Here is a 21,839-nt window from a genome sequence, read left to right on the forward strand (position 1 = left end):
TTGCAATGATCATAAGCAGGATATTTATTTCTTTAAATACGTTCGCTGTTTTCAAGCCATTCCGTAGTAATCACATCGTCTTTTTTTATTATTCTCTACTTTAAATAAGAAAGAGTGATATAATGTACTAAGTACCGCTGATCAGTACCTACTCATGCCATTTTGCCTGTCAACATAGGGCTTAGCCTCGTACTCGATCCATAACAAAAAAAAATATACAATTTTGTGGCGCGAAAAATAGTAAGTAGCTGGGTAGGTACGAATACGAAAGAGTTACATCTAAATAAAAACTTAATAATATTAAGATGGAAAATAATTACTATGAGTCTGAAATTTATTGCCCCAGATTGGAAAGTTTGGGTTACGTTGTAGCTACAGCAAATATTTTAGACAAACATGATCGATCAGCACCGTCAGATTACCACTGGAAAATTCTAAAGTGCAGGTAAAAAAACAATATATTGCAAGAAATACATATATAAAAATACTTTTGTTTTCAATACGAACATTCGTTTTGGCATAAGTACTAGGTATAGATAGGGTACGTAATACGATATCCTGAGATAGTTAGGGTGTCTTGTAATAATACATATAAAAACTGTAGACTGTAGTTGTGTTATTATGTATATTTATGTATGTATGTCATAAGTATGTATGTAGGTAATAATGTGCCTAATGCAGTTCTTGTTACCATACAAGCTTGATGTAGGAAAATAAACGAAACGTTAAACATGAAACTAACTATTAAGTTCAAAGTTCTTGCACTTCCCACAGTTTGTGGGAAGAGGTTCCTTCCGTAGTCATATAATTTATTAATTGAGAGTTATAAATCTCCAAAAATAAGAAAATTAAATACGGAATAGGAAAAACGATGATACGGGTCGCCTTAAGGAAAGTAACCTCCCCCCACACTCTCTTACAGAAATACCTAGATAAGATTTAATCCCGTGTGTGATTTAGTCCCGATCTTAGCATTGAATTGATTGATATTTGCATTAACATGCACAACTGGAATTTTTTCTGTGGTTGAGCCACATATTATTATTATTACAGAATGATTATATTTTCACACTCGGGCGTGTTAGCGAGCCCAGATAGGAATGACGTTAAAAAAGTTCACATTGTGTTTCCTCGGTATGGTGATGAATATGACCGCTTGAACTCATTGTTCTCAAAATTTTCTCTTTTACAAGTAAGTTCGTTTGGATAATATGTATAATATTATAATGCTATGTAATATTCGTCGTTTGTGATAGTTCATAATGATGCAAGTGTGATACGATATTTGTTTTTACAGCAGTAAATGGCGCATAAGCGCAAAATGGGGGAAAATTACGACCTCTTACAGCAAATACTAAAAGCGCGAATACCTATATAGCTTATCTAAATCCTATCGCCGTGTTCCACGAATAATACGTCCCAAAATATTATTCCAATCATCTGGAAGTCTGCTTCCACAGTGCCGATTTCAAGGAATATTCTTCCACGTTTGTACGTGGTTTGGTTGTCCAAACTATGGAATGCTTCCTTGTGCGGTGTTTCTAGGACTATACCGGATACGTCATGGGTACCTTCAAATAGAACGCGTAGGCGATTACCACATATCAGCAGAGCTATTCCAATAAAAACTGCAATTCCACTGCAACGCGACGCCAGTCAAAAAGATCAAATTTTGACTGAATTCCACTAGGCGAGTAGTAGGGATTCGCCGGTTCTGGCTCACAGTAGTAGGGATTCGCCGGTTCTGGCTCCTCGATTCTGGCTCACTTGCTCGTGATGCCTACTAAAAAAAAAAAAAAAAGAAGTTTGGTGTCAAACTGGGGGTTTTGATGTATTTCCGAGCGATTGCGCTGATCCGTTTTTCGATATCTCTTATAGTTTCAAAGTTAGCTTTTTAAATTAAACAGATCCATAATAATTAATAATCACTGGTCATTTAGCTAATGATTGGTGAGCGACTCAATGTCTAAATTTCCATGAACGTGATACAGGTAATTTACTAATTACCTCTATCACATTCGTTACTACGATTAAAAAGACAGTTTCTGTATTTATTATTTATTTTTAAAACATGATTTAAATAAAGTATATAATAAAACATCATTGCAGATTGTATCATTTTCAAAATATTTGATGAAATCATTCAAACTCTTCTTATTAAACTTAAAGTATAGATACATTATGCAGTACTCGCCACACACTGCGGTATATTCATTCTGTACTCTTGCAGTATTGTAGTTATACATTCTGCAATTCCTTTGTAAAAACATCAGCTGGAATCCCTGAGGTGGACGACCATATGAATCGAAGTATTGTCCAATACCCTGCTCATCAATGTGTATTGCAACCCAGTGAGTGCCTGGCTTATTATCACTATCTAAATTGCTGACAATATAACAGGGCGTTACAACATATATCGGCAATCGGTTTGCCGCGTAAACATTATTTTTAATACTGGGATCGATTTTGTTCAAATAATTCTGTATCTCGATTGTATTCATATTAGTTGAGAACAGGGTCTTGTCAGTTGCGATGATTGAATAGTTATGTGGATCATAATAACATAAGCACTCAATAAATAAGGCTTTAATGTATCTTATTCATGTATTTAAAACTTATATGGTTACAATAAAACAAAATATCATTACAAGCGATTCAAATATAAATCTATGAACATTTGATGAAATTATATTTTCATCAATTTTATTATAATATAAAAGCTGATTGAAAACGAACTTTGTACCTACATACTTACGTAGTCATTAGTACAATCTGGAAATGTTGACTCCATTAAACTATCAATAATTGAACTTATCATTTAAGTGCCATTATGTTTCACCATAATAAAACAAAATATCATTTTATATACATATTTTTATTATATAAATTTATAAGGTAATCTAGTATTTAATCAACATAAAAAATACACAAGGATACAAACGATTCAAACATTAATTATTATATTCTAACTGCTGTAATCTACAGAAATATTACGATTTTTATCAATTTCAATAACATTATCGAATTCCGCATAAACAATACAGTTAATTGTTTGTGTAAGAGCTGATTCAAAACGAACTTCTAATCTTACACTACCATGTTTTATAAGATTCCAATGACTTGAAGAATTTGCTGATAAATCGGGTGTTAAGTCGAAGGCTAGCAAGCAAAACCCTTTGGCATATTGCTCTCTTGATACTCCATTGCCTTCATTTAGGAAATGTATACCTGTTCCTGAGAATAACGTATGATAGACCGTAGTAAAAATATTATTGTCAAACGATGGCTGTAAGGCTTTTGAAGGTATCTGTTGTCCATCTATGTATAAACAAAATGTATTAATATCATAATTTTCGAAATTGAATGGGTTTTTTGTGAGACTACCATTAAAGGATGCATTATTCACAAAACCGACTATACACCTTTTGGGTATTTGACCAAGGAATATGTTATCAAGGGTTTTCCCCTGAATGCCTGATGGTATAGTTAAAACTTTGACTTCTGCTCGCGTGATTGGATATTTTGCTGTAGTAGATGATAAAACTTTTTGATGTGCAAGTAGCACAGTTGGGTTGATTCGTGCTCTTCGAATAATAAGAGTTGCATCTGTAATAGACACTTTAAATTTATGGTCAGTTGATGAAGCCATGAGATTGAAATTTTCTCTAGAACGAACTAACTTTACGCACATGTCAACGCCATTAATCAAAAATTTTTCTTGATTGAATAAATCTCCATGTAAATGTCCTATCATTTCTATTTCTTTGCTTTCACTAGCCAATTCTTGTCTTTTAATAAATCCTTTATTTTGTTCATCAGTTGCATCCATTTTTCCAGCTGAATCTTCATACCATAGACCACAAGTGAGATGAGATTCTTTTGCAGCAGGTGCATAATTCAATAGAGTTTCAATATAAGCTCGATATGCATATGTATTATTCGGTGGCGATACAAGTTTTTGATTTAAATATACATCAAGTTGACTGAAAAGTGTATGTAACCAATTATTAACTGGGGCCACAACTGTCGGTACTGTCAGTTTTGTATAATCTTGATTCAAAACTTTAGCTTTTATATGGAGTAAAGTATGGGATAAATCCACATAGTCATCACCTGCCCCAGGTACTTGAAATTCTATTGGTCCATCATCAGCAAGTGATGAAATGGGCTTATAATGAATCCATAGTCCACTTTCAATGCTAGTTTGAGTTGATGGTAATGCAAATAAATCCAATTCGGACTTAATGCATTCACAAGACTGACTATGTAAAAATGACATATTTAATCAGTAAATATATCTTTGATTTGTTTTTGATTCAATTTTAATTTCTTAATAGCTTTCGCTTTCGCAGTCAATGATGGAATGATCGCAGAACGACGTTTTCGTTTTGTTATATACCCAGATCCAAACATGTTGATATTATCTATTTTAGCATCGGCTTTTCGTTTCAAATTTGAGCTGACTTCTTTTAGACGAGTTTTTATTGAATCTTCCATGGGGCGTGCATTAACCATATCTGATAATATACCTACACCGGTACTTAATGCTTCTTTACCAATAGTTCGAACACCACTAGACAGTAGTGGTAAAATAGATCTAAACAGCCCCCCAAGAAAACTTCCGATTCCATGACCTCTTTGATACGGTGCTCCTTTATAAATAACTCCGATACCCGATCCGGCCTGGTGAGTATAATAGTGTTCATATGGACATGAAATATTATCACGTTTGCCGTACATTATAATTTTTGAAAGTGGAGTTTAATGCACACTGTTCCAAATTGGAATGGTATCTTTTGACCGGTGCTTGTTCTTATATCTATTTCGATTGTATCAAATTCTCTACGCATCACAGGTAGGTAATGGGGAGGAGAGAAAACGTGCATTTTGTACGCTCCATATATGTATTTTGAGGGATCCAATGGTATTATTCGTAAAAGGGGTGTCATAACATCTCCAACGATTTGAGGCTCCACTATGTCACAATAAACAAATAATTGAGACGGTAAACCCAAATGCAAATTAGCTGGACACTTTCCAAAATTTTTTTCAACGAGGTTCCTGTTTGGTTCGAACCCTAGTTGAAGACATAATTTAGGTGATAGAGTTACAGATTTTATGGATTCATCCGTTATTGTAGCAACTACAATCCTTGAAACCTCATCGCACTTAAATTTAATTTTTTCTCGAGTGTTATTCAGTGCCATCAAAATATGATTTATGTTATCGTAATTTGTGGCTGGAATATGTGTCTTGTAATAAACATATGACGGTTTACTTTCATTGGGTACTTGCATCAACTTTGTTATATAAATAATGTTTTCATGTTCTTGAACGGTGAACATAGTGCATGGGTACTGAAATTCTACTACTCCAACCCTCCATTCACCTTCTAGTATTGTTGGTTTTGGCAGTTTCGTAGAAAATAATGTTGTTGTATTATCAGGAAAATAATCCATAGAACTATTGCTTAGTAAAGTTAAATAAAAACTATCTTTATTCATATTTTTTTCAAAGTAGAAGCTAATATCCAGCTATTAAATTTATTTGGATAACCTCTCCACTTCACCAACAATTCTTTTCTGTTACCGGTATATCGAGAGCGTATTATTTTATCTATTTTGTATTTAGTAGTGGGGTCGAATATGATTTTTTGTAACTCTTTTTCATAAAAAGTACCAACTATCTCTTCGCCTTCTAAATCCTTTAAAGTAAATACTACAAACGGAGATCGGTGTATTATAGTAGATACGATGAATATTTCGTCACTCCAATTTGATTCATATCCTTTTTGGAAAATATGTTTATGTTTTGTTATTCTAACATAATCTCCAACGTGAATTCTTGGATTCACCATACTAATTGATGTTTTTATCTTACTTTCTCTATCATATAAATTTCGCCATACACTCATTATATTTGTATTATTAACATCACATGGACACATTTTTATACTAGAATGAAAACTATGATTATATGAATGCACTAGATCTTGTAAAACATCAATGTATTTATGAGTATTTTTGTGTGTAAAATAGCGCCACATTTTCATTTTAAGAGTTCTCTGAAATCTTTCGACAATACTTGCTTTAATATCTGGATTATTGGTTGTATAATAATTTATGTTTTTTAATTTAAAATATTTTTGTACATATTTGGAAACAAATTCAGTTCCTTTGTCAGACTGTATATGTGTAGGTGTAGTATTAGCTTCAGCAAAAATACTTTCAAAGCATTCCTTAACTGTTTCAGAGTTTTTCTTTTTCATTGCTCGAACATACGCATATTTACTAAAGACATCAATAACACAAAGTATGTATTTGAAACCATCATTATATTCAGAATAAGATCTCATATCACTTAAATCGGCCTGCCATAACTCATTAATATTAGACAAAATATATCTGTTACGAGGAAATTTTCTTTGAACAGGTTTATGTAATGTATATGTTTCTTGTGATTGTAACCACTTTAAGACACTATTTCTGTCCATTTTACCCTTCATTGCTTTTGACAATTTATCAATAGTGCTGTAGCCAGCAGGATGTGATGCATCATAATAAATTTTATTTATTTCTAATATGGGGTCCATTTTTCCCAGTCCGATCTTTTTTTTAGTTTCCCTGTGTACTTATTACTTGTTGGTGTAGAAAATTCTTCGTCAGGTACTGATTTAGCTTCAACCTCTTTTAATTGCAAATGGTTTATAAAATCCAATCGCTTTGGGTTCCCGATATAAGTGAGTGGTACTTTTATTTCCTTTAAAGTTGTTGCGAATTTTTCCCAACCTATAGGTTCACTTTTCTGAAGAGCTCTCAAGGAATCACTCACCAAGTCCACAATATTACTCCCAGGTATTTTTTCATTATCTATAATCACGGTACCAGATTCATCCCAGCTTATTTTATTTTTATTCAAGGAAATCAAATTTAGTAAAAGTTCACCTTTTTTAGCATATGTTTTCGGTATTAGTTTCAGTATTTCAGAGCTCGTGTATATTTCTCCAATATTTTTGTTAACCTCCACTGATGTTTGAGAAGGAACTACATTTATTTTATTCACATCATGATTTATATAATCAGTATCGATTTCATTATGACTTTGATTAAAACCAATATATGAATCATTATCATTTATAAGTGGTATGTGGTATGGTTGTCGATCCTCTTTGACGAAGTTTAGATATCTTTGAAGGGTTTGCAAATATAAAATACATTTCTTTCGATCTTCTATGTCACTGCTTAAGATATTTTGCATATCAGTATCTAATCGAGATCTTGGCGTATCATTTTCTTTGGGTTGTTTTAACTTCTCCAATAATGATGGTTCAATAAGTAACATTTTTTTAGCATTATCCATTTTCTTAAATAAATGAATTAATCAACCCACTTAGAATAGAACCCAATATTATCGGTAGAAATGAACCTCCTTTTTGTACAATTATATTTTTTCTAATTTTATTCGTACCTTTTCTTACCAATTTTCGAAGAATATTTTTATATTTCTTTAATTTAGATTTTTCTTTCTCGGCCAATTCAACGTTACCCCGCAGTACGTTATGAATACATTCACAAATGTAATTTATTTCTGTTTTGTTACATGATTTTAATAAAGCTTTTTGATATTTTGGCTTCAGTTTATGTAGAGCAATTAACAAATCTTTATGCGTCTTTAAACGTCTATGCATCATTTATAAATGATCGAAATTTCTTGATTCTTACCATATTTAAACCCTTTTGTGGGTACATAAACAGTGCAATATCCATCGGATGGAAATATCTTTGTCTTAACGCGACACAATTCATTTGTTTCTTGTTTCAAATCAATCATTAAATAACCATGAGCTTCATTGGTAGCATCTCTGTAAGAATCTTCCAAATATTTCGGATTTTCAGGGAATACTTGACGAGATAAGTATCGAATTTGGGTTTTATCTCGAGGATTTTTGAAATATATTATATAACTTGAGTTGAGTGATATATCTCTTTGTCCTTTACCTTGATGAAACAAATTTTGAGATAAATAAAACACACTTAAGTTTCTATGATGACTTCCTTTCGTGAATATATCAACAATACGACCATCTGATTCCCTCATCAGGTCATCAATTATTACAAGTTGAGGATTTTTTCCGTCAAACATAGATAAATCAGGTAAACCTTGAAGATAATTAATGTGGTTGAGATTATATAAAGGCTGCATTTCATCAAAGCACCAGGTGATTTGGGTAAAATTTGTATCACAGATATCATTCAAAAATTTTATAAAATTATTTACGAAAACTGATTTTCCACATCCACTTGGACCAGCAACTATTGCAGTGAATGGATGATTGAAATGATGCATTATCTACTACGTCTATGTGTGTTAAGGTTTAGTATAGTAATGAAACAATCTGTTATTAAACAACCATTTATTTAAACAGAAAAATCGATAATTGAAACAATATACAGTACATCATGTTTTACTCCGCAACTTATACATCTAAATACAATAATCTCTCATTTGGTTTTTTAAAACTATAATAATTTATTCTTAAAATTTAATATAATATTTATTCTATTTTATGATGACCCCAAGCTAATGTATCAATATTATTCGGTAAAATGTACCGTTTGGTATCATTAAATGACAGACTAGATTTATTTATTCTTTGAGTAAAAATATTATGCTTTATTGACTTAAATCTAAGCATTGAACAATATTCGTTCTTATTTTCAAATAAGCAAGTCTTATAATTTTCCATTTTCATATTCTTAGTAACACTTTTATTAACCCCCTTAGCTTTAGCTGTGAATTTTCCCTCAACATCTAATGCATACATTTTAGATCTAAGTCCTACAAATTCATTAAATATATTACCATTGTTTTCATCTTTAAAGTAGCCTAACTTCTTTTTATTGAGTTTTGGATAGCCAAATATATTTTTTTCTGTATAGTCAGAGGTATCGAAACGCAAATGTAAATCAGGTTTTATATCTCTGTAAAAATCATCTGTAAAAATTTGATATATTAAACTATCAGTATCTGTGTACAATAATTTTAATTTGTTTTGAAACTTTTTAAACATATAGTTATAGTGAAAGTCGTACATTAGAGTTTTAGAAATATCCAATATACAAAATCCCAAATAAATAGGTTTATTATGGAACAATTTCGTCTTTCGTAATTGAACTGCAACCAAATTTTCATTAAAAATAGATAAACTATGGAATTCTGGCTTAGCAATTAAATCTTGTGCGCCTAGAATTTTACCCTGATTTTCCCAATGACTCAATAATTTTACATTTACTCTTTTTTCGATATTTTCCATTGTTTTTCCAAACACTGAGTTATTCATTAATTTATAAAAATCTTTTTCGAAATCAGATGTGGCTAGTTTACGCATGTTTGTATTTAAATCTATATAATATTGTAACCATGCGCATTGTTTGAATTTTAAAATTCAATGAATTTTTTGTAATTTTAAACCCATTGTCAGACATTGCTTTAAATTTCTGTAGTGAATCACATATTTAATTTTATTACGAAGGTTTGGAACTAATTTTATGTCTTTTGTATTACCAATACATATATTCTCGGGACATAAGGGTAGGTCAGAATGTAAATCATGCAGTTCAATAGGATATTCTAGATCTACTTCCAAAATAAAACCATATTCATAATCATCAGGGACATCAAAATTAGTTGTGACATCTACCCACTCAAAACCTCCTGTAGGAAGGAATTGAGACATGGCCCATCCGTAAAGGTTATTAGCATCAAGATAAGTTAAAAATGAGTTTGGTGTGTCTTTATCATATTCTCGCATATATTTGTTATTAGCTTTGGCATAACGATTGCTACATTGAGATACACCTCCTCGAATGCCCGATCTAATAAAAGCTATTTGTTCAAAGTCTTGAAGTAATTCTAATTTAATTTTTGTGCATTTTAACATAGCATCCCAACTTAACCCAGGTGCTGTATAATAATGAGCTGGATCTAGACCATATGTTTGCAAACATAAGGCTCGGAAATTTTCAAACACATCTGTTAAAAGTAAAACATCGGTTTTAAGATATAAATCAGAATAATCTGACATATTTTGACAATGAAAGTGTTGCCAAACATCCTTGGCATGTTCATAATCTTCATCGGAAATATGTGTGTCGGTTAATGTATTGTAAAATTTATCGCGACTAGGGAGTGCTGAAAGTTTTAAGGAATCATGTGATGACATAAATTCATATGGATAAATTCCTTTTTTTCTAAGACGTAAAAAATCATTATTATTTGGAAAATTATATTTTAATGTTTGAAATTGTTCCTCCATCAAATTTTGAACAAGTTTGTCTAAACTACAAGGCAAAAATTTAAACGAATCAACGAATCTCAATTGAATTTTATGATTATTAAATTTTATCGTTTTTGTGAAAGAAATGTACTTTTCTTTCGTTTGTGGAATAATATCAATTTCCCCTTCAATAGAATTTAATGCATGAACAATAAAATGAGAGTCATATTGACTAAGATTGTGTAAAAAAACTGGGATGTGATAGGGGATTCTAAACTTTGTCTTACATACTTCGTGTGCAACTCCTCTAAAATGTCCTGTATGCGAGTCAAAGTATAATGCACATTCACCATTTAAATTAAATTGACATATAAAGCAGTCTTTACATTGCGAAATAATTTCATTATCATTGGAAGTCAAAGGCTTTGGACTTATGACAAAAGAATTCTTTGTGCAAATCACTTCTAAATCTTTATACAACTGATTCATAAAGACATGAGTACAATGAGGACCACTATATGTTTCATATTTTGATAAACTATCATCATATGAACATTTAATATAGTACCCAAAACTATAAACTTCGTGTTTGTGAACATTAGTTGTATAAGGTTTTGATGGATCGTTAAAGCATGTCTGAATTGGATTAAGGAAAGCTTCAAAATCCGCGTATATAACAAATGGTATTTGTAACATCTTATTAAATTTATCAAATTTTAAGACATTGTTTGAAATTGGTTGTCCAAACCAATCTTTTAAAGTTTTTTCTGTACTAGGCAATTCCACTTTAATATGACAACAATCATTCAATTGATGGGCTGATAACTTATCATTTGTTGAGAAGTGTAAAAGACAACCGTCACAGATGTAGATTGCATGTTCATGGTTTGAAATTTGACCACTTACTAAACGCGATAGGTTTTTAATGTAGCAAAAATGATTAATTGTTCCGTGCGAAATAAATAATAAATTGATATGAACAATTTTCCGTGATTTTGTTAAATACAATGGACCAACTAATTCATGTACTTTCTTTTTACAATTGTATTCAAGACCAAAAACATTTACACTTAAATTATTTAACCTTTCTACTTTTTGTATATCTGTCATTTTAACAGGAAACGTAACTCCGTCAAAATTTAATTTATTTGAATATTTACTGTAAGATGAAACTCTCTGAGAGTTCTTAGTAACTGGATATAATGCAGAAAGCAAAGCCCATTTAAAGCATAAATCATCCGAGTTTTGTACATTTATAACACTTTTTTTTAATTTGATTTCTTTAGGTAATTCAATGTATGATTTTCCACGTAATGGATTGAATTTGTTTATATTCATGTCTAATGCATTTATTTTCTTAAGACTCCAACCACTATCTTTTTTCTCAAATGTGCTAATTTTAGTCATCAACATATCACATAAGGACGAAAAGAAAAAATTTAAATCCTCACCCTGCATTATAGTATAACTACATGTTTGAAATTCAAATTCATTAGAAATATTTTTTGTTTCTTGAACAAAATTAGCGTGCAGAATAAAATTAACTTTAAAAATTGTAAGCAATCGAACAGATTCCTCAAATAGTGAAATAATTTCATTTTTAATAGAATTCAAAAACATTTCTGGTGTTTCGAATGTTTGTAATTGGTTGGATTTACTCTTTATTTTATATGAGATTATTCTATTACCAAAAGCCGATTCGTGTACTGTGACATTTTTTAAAGTACTATGTAATTGCATTACGTTATTCTTATGGAGGTTACTTCTAAGATGATTTGCATAATATCTTTTCCGTATTAAGATTTGACATAAAGAACAGTTCACCATTTCATCGTTCACACTGGTGAGCCCCGATGATGTGGATGGTTCCCCTTGTCTTCCTCTCTTTGTACTTGTATCATTGTCTTCACTGTCTTGTAATACTGCACTTCTTCTCTTAAAACCTCCTCCACTTTGTAGAACAGGTTGACTACAACATAAGTGAATGATATTAGCCACATTTCATCAATAATATAATACTAAATAATTTACAAAGAAAATAACTCACTTGATCATTTTTTCAACCTCATTACATACAAAGCAGAGTTCCATATCGTTATGTTTAATTTTCCAAATGATGAGAATATAATAATATTATTTGTATAAGAGAATAAATAAACTAATAACTAAACTGAACTAATATTTATGTATTTCTTCATAGCTACCTACTTATTGTTAAAATTATATTTCTTATAATTTTCTGTTTCTAAAATTTTCTTCGTAACATTGTATAAAATCTTTTTAATGTCCTTATAACTTTCATTATTGTCGATTGTATAATATTTTAATCTATAATCAGCGTATTTCCATTGTTCTTGTGCAGGCGTGTTTTTTATTTTATTGAGATCATAGATTTCTATTTTAACCAAATGTGATGCATTTCTTCCGTCATCTGCATTAGTTGTAATGTAAATACTTCCATTATCCTGTGCTCTGGATATTGATGATGATATTTTCTTTTGTTTTGTTTTTTTCACTTCGAATAATGCATCTATATTTTCATTTGAGCTGGCCCTCTTCAAGGATTTAAGTTGAGGAACTTTTAATGAATCCTGACTATCTTCAGACAAGGGATAGTAAAATGTTTTATATGTATTTTCTTCCATTGTTGGGTTGAATGCATTCTACAACAACAATAAGACTGCTTTAGAATAGTATTATACATACATATCTTAATATAACAAATGATATAACTTTTTAATTTCAAAGTGAATAATAGATAAAACTTACCTCCATTGCAGCAAATCACTCAACAATTACACAAGACACAAAATATATAATAATTTGACTGAATACGCCACTTCAATGATTATTTTTCTGAACAGTTCTAGCATTTTATACTAAAATATCGTAAAAGTAAATTTGTTTATGATTAGTACTGGTTTTTAAATATTGTGATGAAACATAATGGCACTTAAATGATAAGTTCAATTATTGATAGTTTAATGGAGTCAACATTTCCAGATTGTACTAATGACTACGTAAGTATGTAGGTACAAAGTTCGTTTTCAATCAGCTTTTATATTATAATAAAATTGATGAAAATATAATTTCATCAAATGTTCATAGATTTATATTTGAATCGCTTGTAATGATATTTTGTTTTATTGTAACCATATAAGTTTTAAATACATGAATAAGATACATTAAAGCCTTATTTATTGAGTGCTTATGTTATTATGATCCACATAACTATTCAATCATCGCAACTGACAAGACCCTGTTCTCAACTAATATGAATACAATCGAGATACAGAATTATTTGAACAAAATCGATCCCAGTATTAAAAATAATGTTTACGCGGCAAACCGATTGCCGATATATGTTGTAACGCCCTGTTATATTGTCAGCAATTTAGATAGTGATAATAAGCCAGGCACTCACTGGGTTGCAATACACATTGATGAGCAGGGTATTGGACAATACTTCGATTCATATGGTCGTCCACCTCAGGGATTCCAGCTGATGTTTTTACAAAGGAATTGCAGAATGTATAACTACAATACTGCAAGAGTACAGAATGAATATACCGCAGTGTGTGGCGAGTACTGCATAATGTATCTATACTTTAAGTTTAATAAGAAGAGTTTGAATGATTTCATCAAATATTTTGAAAATGATACAATCTGCAATGATGTTTTATTATATACTTTATTTAAATCATGTTTTAAAAATAAATAATAAATACAGAAACTGTCTTTTTAATCGTAGTAACGAATGTGATAGAGGTAATTAGTAAATTACCTGTATCACGTTCATGGAAATTTAGACATTGAGTCGCTCACCAATCATTAGCTAAATGACCAGTGATTATTAATGATTATGGATCTGTTTAATTTAAAAAGCTAACTTTGAAACTATAAGAGATATCGAAAAACGGATCAGCGCAATCGCTCGGAAATACATCAAAACCCCCAGTTTGACACCAAACTTCTTTTTTTTTTTTTTTTAGTAGGCATCACGAGCAAGTGAGCCAGAATCGAGGAGCCAGAACCGGCGAATCCCTACTACTGTGAGCCAGAACCGGCGAATCCCTACTACTTAGGCGTGACCCTTACGCTAGTTTGTCCTTCTCATCTGTAAAAAAAGAAAATTAGCAACAAAATACGAAGCTGATACGAAGAATGTAATTAATTATAGTGGCCAGCTTTAATCATTTCTACATTAATGAGTACTCTGTCGTATAAACATTCAGATATAGCTCCATGAAAGCGTTATTTTTTTCGCAGTAAATCAGAAATATCTGTATCAAAGGTATGTCGATTCGCCCGATATAATTTACAATTTTATTATAGACAATCGTAATTGTGTTTTTATTTTATCTTTTTGAATTTGGACGACGTTATTATGATGGAATAAAACATTAATTAAATATTGTAAGTAATCACATGTTTCATTTTAGTCTTTATTATTACTTAGTCTAGTCAACAAGTGCCTTTGTGGTCAACTTTTTTCAGCAGTCTCCGAAAATTATGATTGAGGTATCATTCGATTCGGAATGGCATCTAGATGGTTTTTGAACGTGGAGCTATTTTTCAAAGGTCTTAGAATAGAATCCCGTTGGAAAAATTAAAAAAATGTTAATAAATATTCATTTTGTTATATAATAATAATATATAATATTATATTGAAATAGTAAATTGTTAATTACAAAATGAAAATCAACAATTTTTTAAAAGGTAGATATAATTGAAAATTAACAATTTTTTATTTTTTTTCCAACGGAATTCTATTCTAAGACCTTTTGAAAATCACACAAAACCATCATTCCGAATCCAATGACACCTCAATCATAATTTTCGGAGACTGCTGAAAAAAGGTGACCAAAAAGGCACTTGACTAGACTAAATGTGCGTCTAGAAAAGAAACATAATAATATAGAATCTATGCATATAATAAAACACTAACACTGTACCTACATTGAATATATATTTTTTAAGAATACTTGCTGTGTATTCTACAAACAATACCGAAGCCTTCAAAGTAGTTTCTAGAATTTTTGGCTGTGAGTTTATATATGTGTATAATGGCAGAGACGCAAAAACTGCTGATTCAAATTCAAGTTAGCTAGATGCAGACTGTATTTTTACTGCTTATACCGTCCATGGGAACGACGTCGCGGGCAGAATCTAGTAATTAAAAAAATTCCCAATTTGTTCAAGGATGGCGAAATTCGACACGTTGACATTCATGTGTATCTCGAATGTTTTCGTTACACGGTAGCGGCGAAGATAGCGCCGCTGTGGAACACTATCGGATACAATTACTTAATAAATAATAGAGAATTTCTTACGGCATCTGGTCCACAGGATGGGCTCAAGTACTCCATGAATGCTAATAGTAATTGTGAGTTGAACATTTAAGTATTATCTCGTTTAAGTTTAATTTTACTACTTTTTATATTACTATAACTAGTCAAACCCAATCCCGCATCACTTACAAGAAACCTCATATACGACAAATGATGGCATTTGGATTTATCAAGTATAAACATATTATTATGTTTATGAAGATATAAGTACCTACCTAACATATTTATATAAATATTTGAAAGGATGAAGATGGCTTAGAACATATTGTACCGCTTTTATAAGAAGGAGTGTTCCGAAGAGCTGTTTGAACTCAAGCGTCCCGATTCCACCTTCATACAAATGGTAAGTTCTTTTGCATAGGATGCCGGATATACAGGTACCACAGTGGCAGTTTTCTCTACCGCCAACCAATAGCACAGCTTTAGAACTCACTTATATGGTTAAATCAATATCGATTACGCTACGTAGAGACGTCACTTCATTGTGTATTCGCATTTATCACGTGGACTGTGCCGAAGAAGTTTGGCCTCATTCTTGCGCCGAATCCTACCACCGCACCATACACAACATACCTAAATACCAACTGACCCAACTAACCTAACGACTATCCGGTGGTCTATATAAATCTCACCATCTACCGAGATTTATAGTTGCGTTGGTATCGGGGCTGGCAGTGGGATCGCCGTACGGATTAGCACCGGCAAGACTCCAGTTATTCATCAGTTGTTTCAAGAAAGTATAAGACTCTTGTGTTTGCCTATTTTAATATAACAATACGGAAACTTAACATCTTATGTCTTTGAGTGGGAAACTTAACATCTTTTGTCTTTGGGCGCAACTACAATCGTGGTGCCGTACAGCATTTGGATTTTAGGGATTATGAGCGGAACTGCATTGAAGGATGTGGGCAGAGTGTTTGACTTACGATTTGTGAACATCTTACTCGTAAAAACTGTTCGAAAGGCTCTTGTAAAACGTTGCTTGCAAAATAACATTACAATATTGACCATTGCTTTTCAGCTGACGCTATCGTTCTGCAGCTGAAGCCGATAAAAATAAATCTTCTGAGATCAAATGATATATTCTTTCCGGGTGAATGTGTAAGAGTATTGCCAAGGTAATTTATTAGACTACTTCATTGCATTATCTATTTCATATCAAAATACTGAACGCTGATGTCATTCACTTGGTAGATCAGTTACTCAATATCTTATTGTTTTTTTAACTCCTTTAGGCACGTTATAAAAAAATGCTGAGAGTCAAATTTTAAGATTAGCGCGCATCACTGTAACACATAATTAACGGGTTGAAATTGGTTCCTAAAAATTTCTGACGTTTGCGACATTCGTTTTTTGGTTTCTTCGTCCATTATTAGGACAGGCAAAGGGTTCAAGCCCGTACAGGCGTATTCGTTATTTAGTAATTAATTGTGAAAGACATCATTGCAAGATTTTAACAATATTGTTCTTTCTACAAACGTAGAATAGGACGAGGAATAAATAATTTTAAGGTTTTTTGCTTAGGCCAAAGAAGTATAATTTCTTTCAAGTACACATAAACTTTTTTTTATTACAGTGTGTGTGTTAATTGATAACTCAACATTTTTAATGATTTACATATTTACCATTTTATTAAGTTGAAACGATAAAGTATATTGTTGCATCACTTTGTAATTGTAAAATGAAAATATTTGTAATACCTATGATGAAGCTGTAAATATTGTTTCAAAAAAGTGACACTGAGTTCTTGAATCTTGCTACTTCATGGTAAATGTAACTTTCACATTTATAAGTGCTTTTCTTGTAACTTGCGTTTGGGCCGTTCGTGTAGTCAGCAAAGCCAATAATATTCAAGGATTCAACTCTCAGGCTATCTTTTGTAGAAGTGGCTTTCATTATTGATAACTATTGTCATTGTGGCCATACGGTGGCCAGAGGTCAAGATGTGTTGACAATGCTTTATTTATTAATTATTACGTAAATATAGATCCCTACTCTGTAACAATTTAACGAGCTTTAATTACATTACAATTAACGCATAAATGACGTTAAATTTTGAGGACTGCTATTTTAAACTATCTATGAAGAAATACTCAAGATTTGGCGAATATTGTATAGGTTGACTTTTATAAATTTTATTTATTCTATCTACCTAAATATTTTAGCCTCAACAAAGCTACAGTAGAAGAATTCTACGAAAATCTTCCTAAAATAGGAGATTTCAAATCTTACAAGGACTTGCGTCGCCATTGGAAAAACATTGTAAGTATTAGTATCTATATAACAATATACCTTTTTCTTTTATGTAAGAAGAGAACAAACGAGCGTACGGGATATCTAATTATAATCATCGCCGCCCACATGCTCAAGCAACACCAGAGGAATCATAGGAGCGATACTCGTCTTTTAGAAAAGTTTCACATACATCTAGAAGACCGAGCCTTGCTCGGATTTTTAAGAATAAAAAACTAATAGGACATCTGGATTTGAACCGGGGTTTTCTGCTTTCCGGATCACCCAATGTCCCATCTGAGCTATTACAGTCTTGTATATAGTGGCGAAATATACCTTTGTATTCCAATGTTATTGTAGCTGTTTCTTATTAAAACACGGATAAAACTACATTTTTTTAAATTGAAACCTACCTAGATCGATTTATCGCCCTCGACATCCCATGTATACTAAATTTTATGCAAATCGTTGCAGCCGTTTCCGAGATTCAGATTATATACATACTAGCTGACCCAGCAAACGTTGTATTGCCGATATTAAAATCGCGATAAAAAAGTAACTGTTGATCGTAGATGGGTGAAAATTTGAAGTTGTATGTATTTTTTAATGCAGTGAAATTAAAAAAAAAATATAAAAAAAATTAAAAAAAAAATTCGTGTGGACCACCCTTAACATTTAGGGGTATGAAAAATAGATGTTGGCCGATTCTCAGACCTACTTAATATGCTCACAAAATTTCATGGGAATCGGTCAAGCCGTTTCGGAGGTGTACGGGAACGAACATTGTGACACGAGAATTTTATATATAAGATAAGAATTGCTCGTTTAAAGATATAAGATAATTTGTATAATGATGAAGCTGTAAAATTTTAAAACAAAATTTTATGAACGATGCGGGACTCGAAAATTGCGTGCGTTTCGCAGGGAACGCGAGAGGTCGCGGGTTTTTTATTTTATTTGTGTAAATAAGTTTTGACAATCAAGAGAGTCATGTTTTGACTAACATGAATAAATCTTTGCACTAACAATTGTGATAGCGCAAATAACAAAATTGTAAATAGGAACCTGCTTATTTATTTTTGTCGTTGCCCATTTTTGGGGCTTATTTTTCAACTTGACATCCTTGGTGTGGTTAGCTAAAAAATGAGGACTCTTTCAAAATGTAATTGGAAAATGATTTCACATGTTTTCAGCACGGCTATCGTTTACCTGAAGAGGAGAGATCCTACTATTCAGTTAGGTTCTGGCGAGGAGATCCGTTGACATACCCGGACATATGTCTGCTGCGATTGTTTCCAACAATTACACCGATTCTTAAGTCGGCCGAAGTAAGTATTTACGTACTTACCTATTTGATAGTTGCAGACAACTCATTTAGAAATATATATACCTTACAAAAAAGTCATTATCTTTCTTTCAAATTGATTCATGTCGAACAGTTTTTGATGTCATTTGAATCATTACCAACGCTAGGAAACAAAACATGACATGAATTTTATAATGTCAAAATTCTCATTCTTTTTATTGTAAAACGTAAAGTCACCGAGATAATTTTGTATTATACTACCTATTTACTCTTTACTCTAAATACAAAGAGTATTTCAAAAGTCAACCCTATCTATCAAAAGTGGTTAAGTGGGACACAAAGTAAAGAGAGTGAAAACTTAAAACAATTACAAAAATATGAAATAGAAACTTTGTAACATATTATATTAACCTCTGTATCTCAGGGGGCGTATTAAAACTATTTGCATATAGGTGTTTTATTATACCTAAGTGCATGGATGTGTGCAAATGTTTAGAGACTGAGCGTTTGGCGATTAAATAAAACAACTGCTTGACTGTGAGGAATATGTGGAAGATATATGGAAGATATGATTTATTAAAAAGTTACACGATATATATACAAAATCCTTAAAACTAGTTACCCAATTACAATCGTTACTTAAAAAATATTTACAAGTTCAGAAAATACACACCAATACTAGAGCTTACATTTTAACCAATAGTAAAACGTTTCATTCAATAAGATTTGAGAATAATATTATGTGTTCTATCACGCTCTAAAACTAATGCTATCGCAATTTGTGTAAACTCGCGTCGAAGCTCGATCATACGATGTCAATGAGCATTCCGCACCTACGGCTGTTGCTCATTGATTAAAATTGCATGAATAGCAATCGACCCCCGAGTCCCGACGCTTCATTCGAGGACGCTCGGCCTTGCTGTGCGGTTGTGTAACGCGGAGCATATGACTGATCACGTGAGTATATCTGCGATCGTCGAGAGAAAGTACGATGCTTGAAACTAAACTGGTGATCTGTATGATTCTATGAGTTGATGTACAGCATTATGAAATGATTCTTATCAGAGCTAATATTACGTTATACAAAATAAAATGTTCTTCTCAGAACGAATCTTTCGGCATACGCTTATTACAGTTATTATGCACGATTACTATTTCTACGATCTATAATGCTACGTTACAAGTTAGGTATTAGACATTTGTATTAATTGATATTATTGGTTGTAGGTACAGCTACAAATGTAATCATACTTGTAACCCATCAGAATTGCATATGTAAGGTTAATTAACTTTACCCATTTCGCTAGACGAAATTAATTATCTGATATTTACCCCGTGTAATGATGCGAAAATGACTATAACTTTGTTTACCACCATTTTATATAATATCTATTATTACAGAATGTCGTTCTTGAAAAGTTTTTATGTCATCTGAAACATAAGATGCCTACAATATTACGAACGCCGCTAGAAATAATCGGACGTCCAAATATGGTGAGATTTTTCTTTTAGATGTTTTTTGCTAGGCCTAAACGTTTTTTCCACTAGAAGTTCTATTATGTTAAATAACTTTTGTTTTTGTGACAAAAAAGGGCACACAAAGCTTTTGAACTTTCATAAAAATACTAAGGTACTCTTGAAGAACTGCCAACACAGTTGCAAGAGATCCGGAAGCCCCTTTGTACATATTCAGATTCCTTCAAATAGGTATTAATTAGAGATAAAACGGATATCCAGCCTTGTTTGCACTATCCGGCCAGATACCGGATAGTTATTCAGTATCCGGCCAGATACTGGATAGTAATTCAGTATCCGACCAGATACCGGATAATAATTCAGTATCCGGCCAGATACCGGATAGTAATTCAGTAACCGGCCAGATTCCGGATAGTAAAATTTAAAAAAAAAATCATTTTACATAAGGCAAATGATACCACAATAAGTTATGGACGCCGTTTATTTTTATAAATGCACGAAAAAAAGTTTTTTTTATTAATCAGCTACTGCTAGGTGCTGAACAAATTAACAAATTAACTAACCATATTGATCGTGATTGCGATCGATTTGAGGTGTATTTAAGAAAATGTCAATCTCGTTAGCAATTGTATTTTGTTTTTATTGATCGCGTAGATTACTCTTACTACTATTATCTTTTGCCACTTCATTGAAAGTCCTATAAAGTGTCATGAGCTTCACGCGTGATCTGGTTTCATCTTCTTTCATTCGCTTAGCAGTTGTTGAAGAAGTTGCTGATCGGGTTGTGTAACGCGATAAGGGCTGAATATCCGGTAGCCGGATATCCGGCGCTCCCACCACGAGGTGCGAGCTACGAAGCTTGCCGAATATCCGGTATCCAGCCAAACATCCATATCATTCATATTTATCGCACTTAAATTCAAATTATATATTTGTTTTCCATTTCAGCCTGTCAACGAAACGTTTCTGGACACGCAGGCAGTGAGTTTATGTACGCCAACACAAATTACTCCAAGAAAATTTTGAAATATTTCGTATAGACTTCGATTAATACAATATTGAAACACCAATAATATTTTCATTTATTATTTGTCATAAAAATGTTATAAATTACATAACTCATTAAAATTTCATATACTTACGTCATTAAGGGTTTCATTTTATTCATCACAAACTAAACAATATTTATATTACAATA

General features: G+C 31.9%; 1 protein-coding gene across 1 annotated transcript; it reads left to right on the forward strand.

The window, feature by feature from the left end:
* The first annotated feature begins 265 nt into the window (after window positions 1–265).
* LOC126972685 (uncharacterized protein C18orf63-like) lies at window positions 266–21,787 on the forward strand. Its single transcript, XM_050819575.1, has 8 exons — window positions 266–445; window positions 1,054–1,192; window positions 15,479–15,662; window positions 16,649–16,745; window positions 17,793–17,889; window positions 19,053–19,187; window positions 20,567–20,659; window positions 21,590–21,787. The coding sequence occupies exons 1-8, from the start codon at window positions 306–308 to the stop codon at window positions 21,665–21,667; spliced, it is 963 nt and encodes a 320-aa protein (XP_050675532.1). The 5' UTR covers window positions 266–305; the 3' UTR covers window positions 21,668–21,787.
* The last annotated feature ends 52 nt before the right edge of the window (window positions 21,788–21,839 follow it).

Source organism: Leptidea sinapis, chromosome 27, assembly GCF_905404315.1.
Source record: "Leptidea sinapis chromosome 27, ilLepSina1.1, whole genome shotgun sequence".
In the NCBI taxonomy this organism is placed as follows: domain Eukaryota; kingdom Metazoa; phylum Arthropoda; class Insecta; order Lepidoptera; family Pieridae; genus Leptidea; species Leptidea sinapis.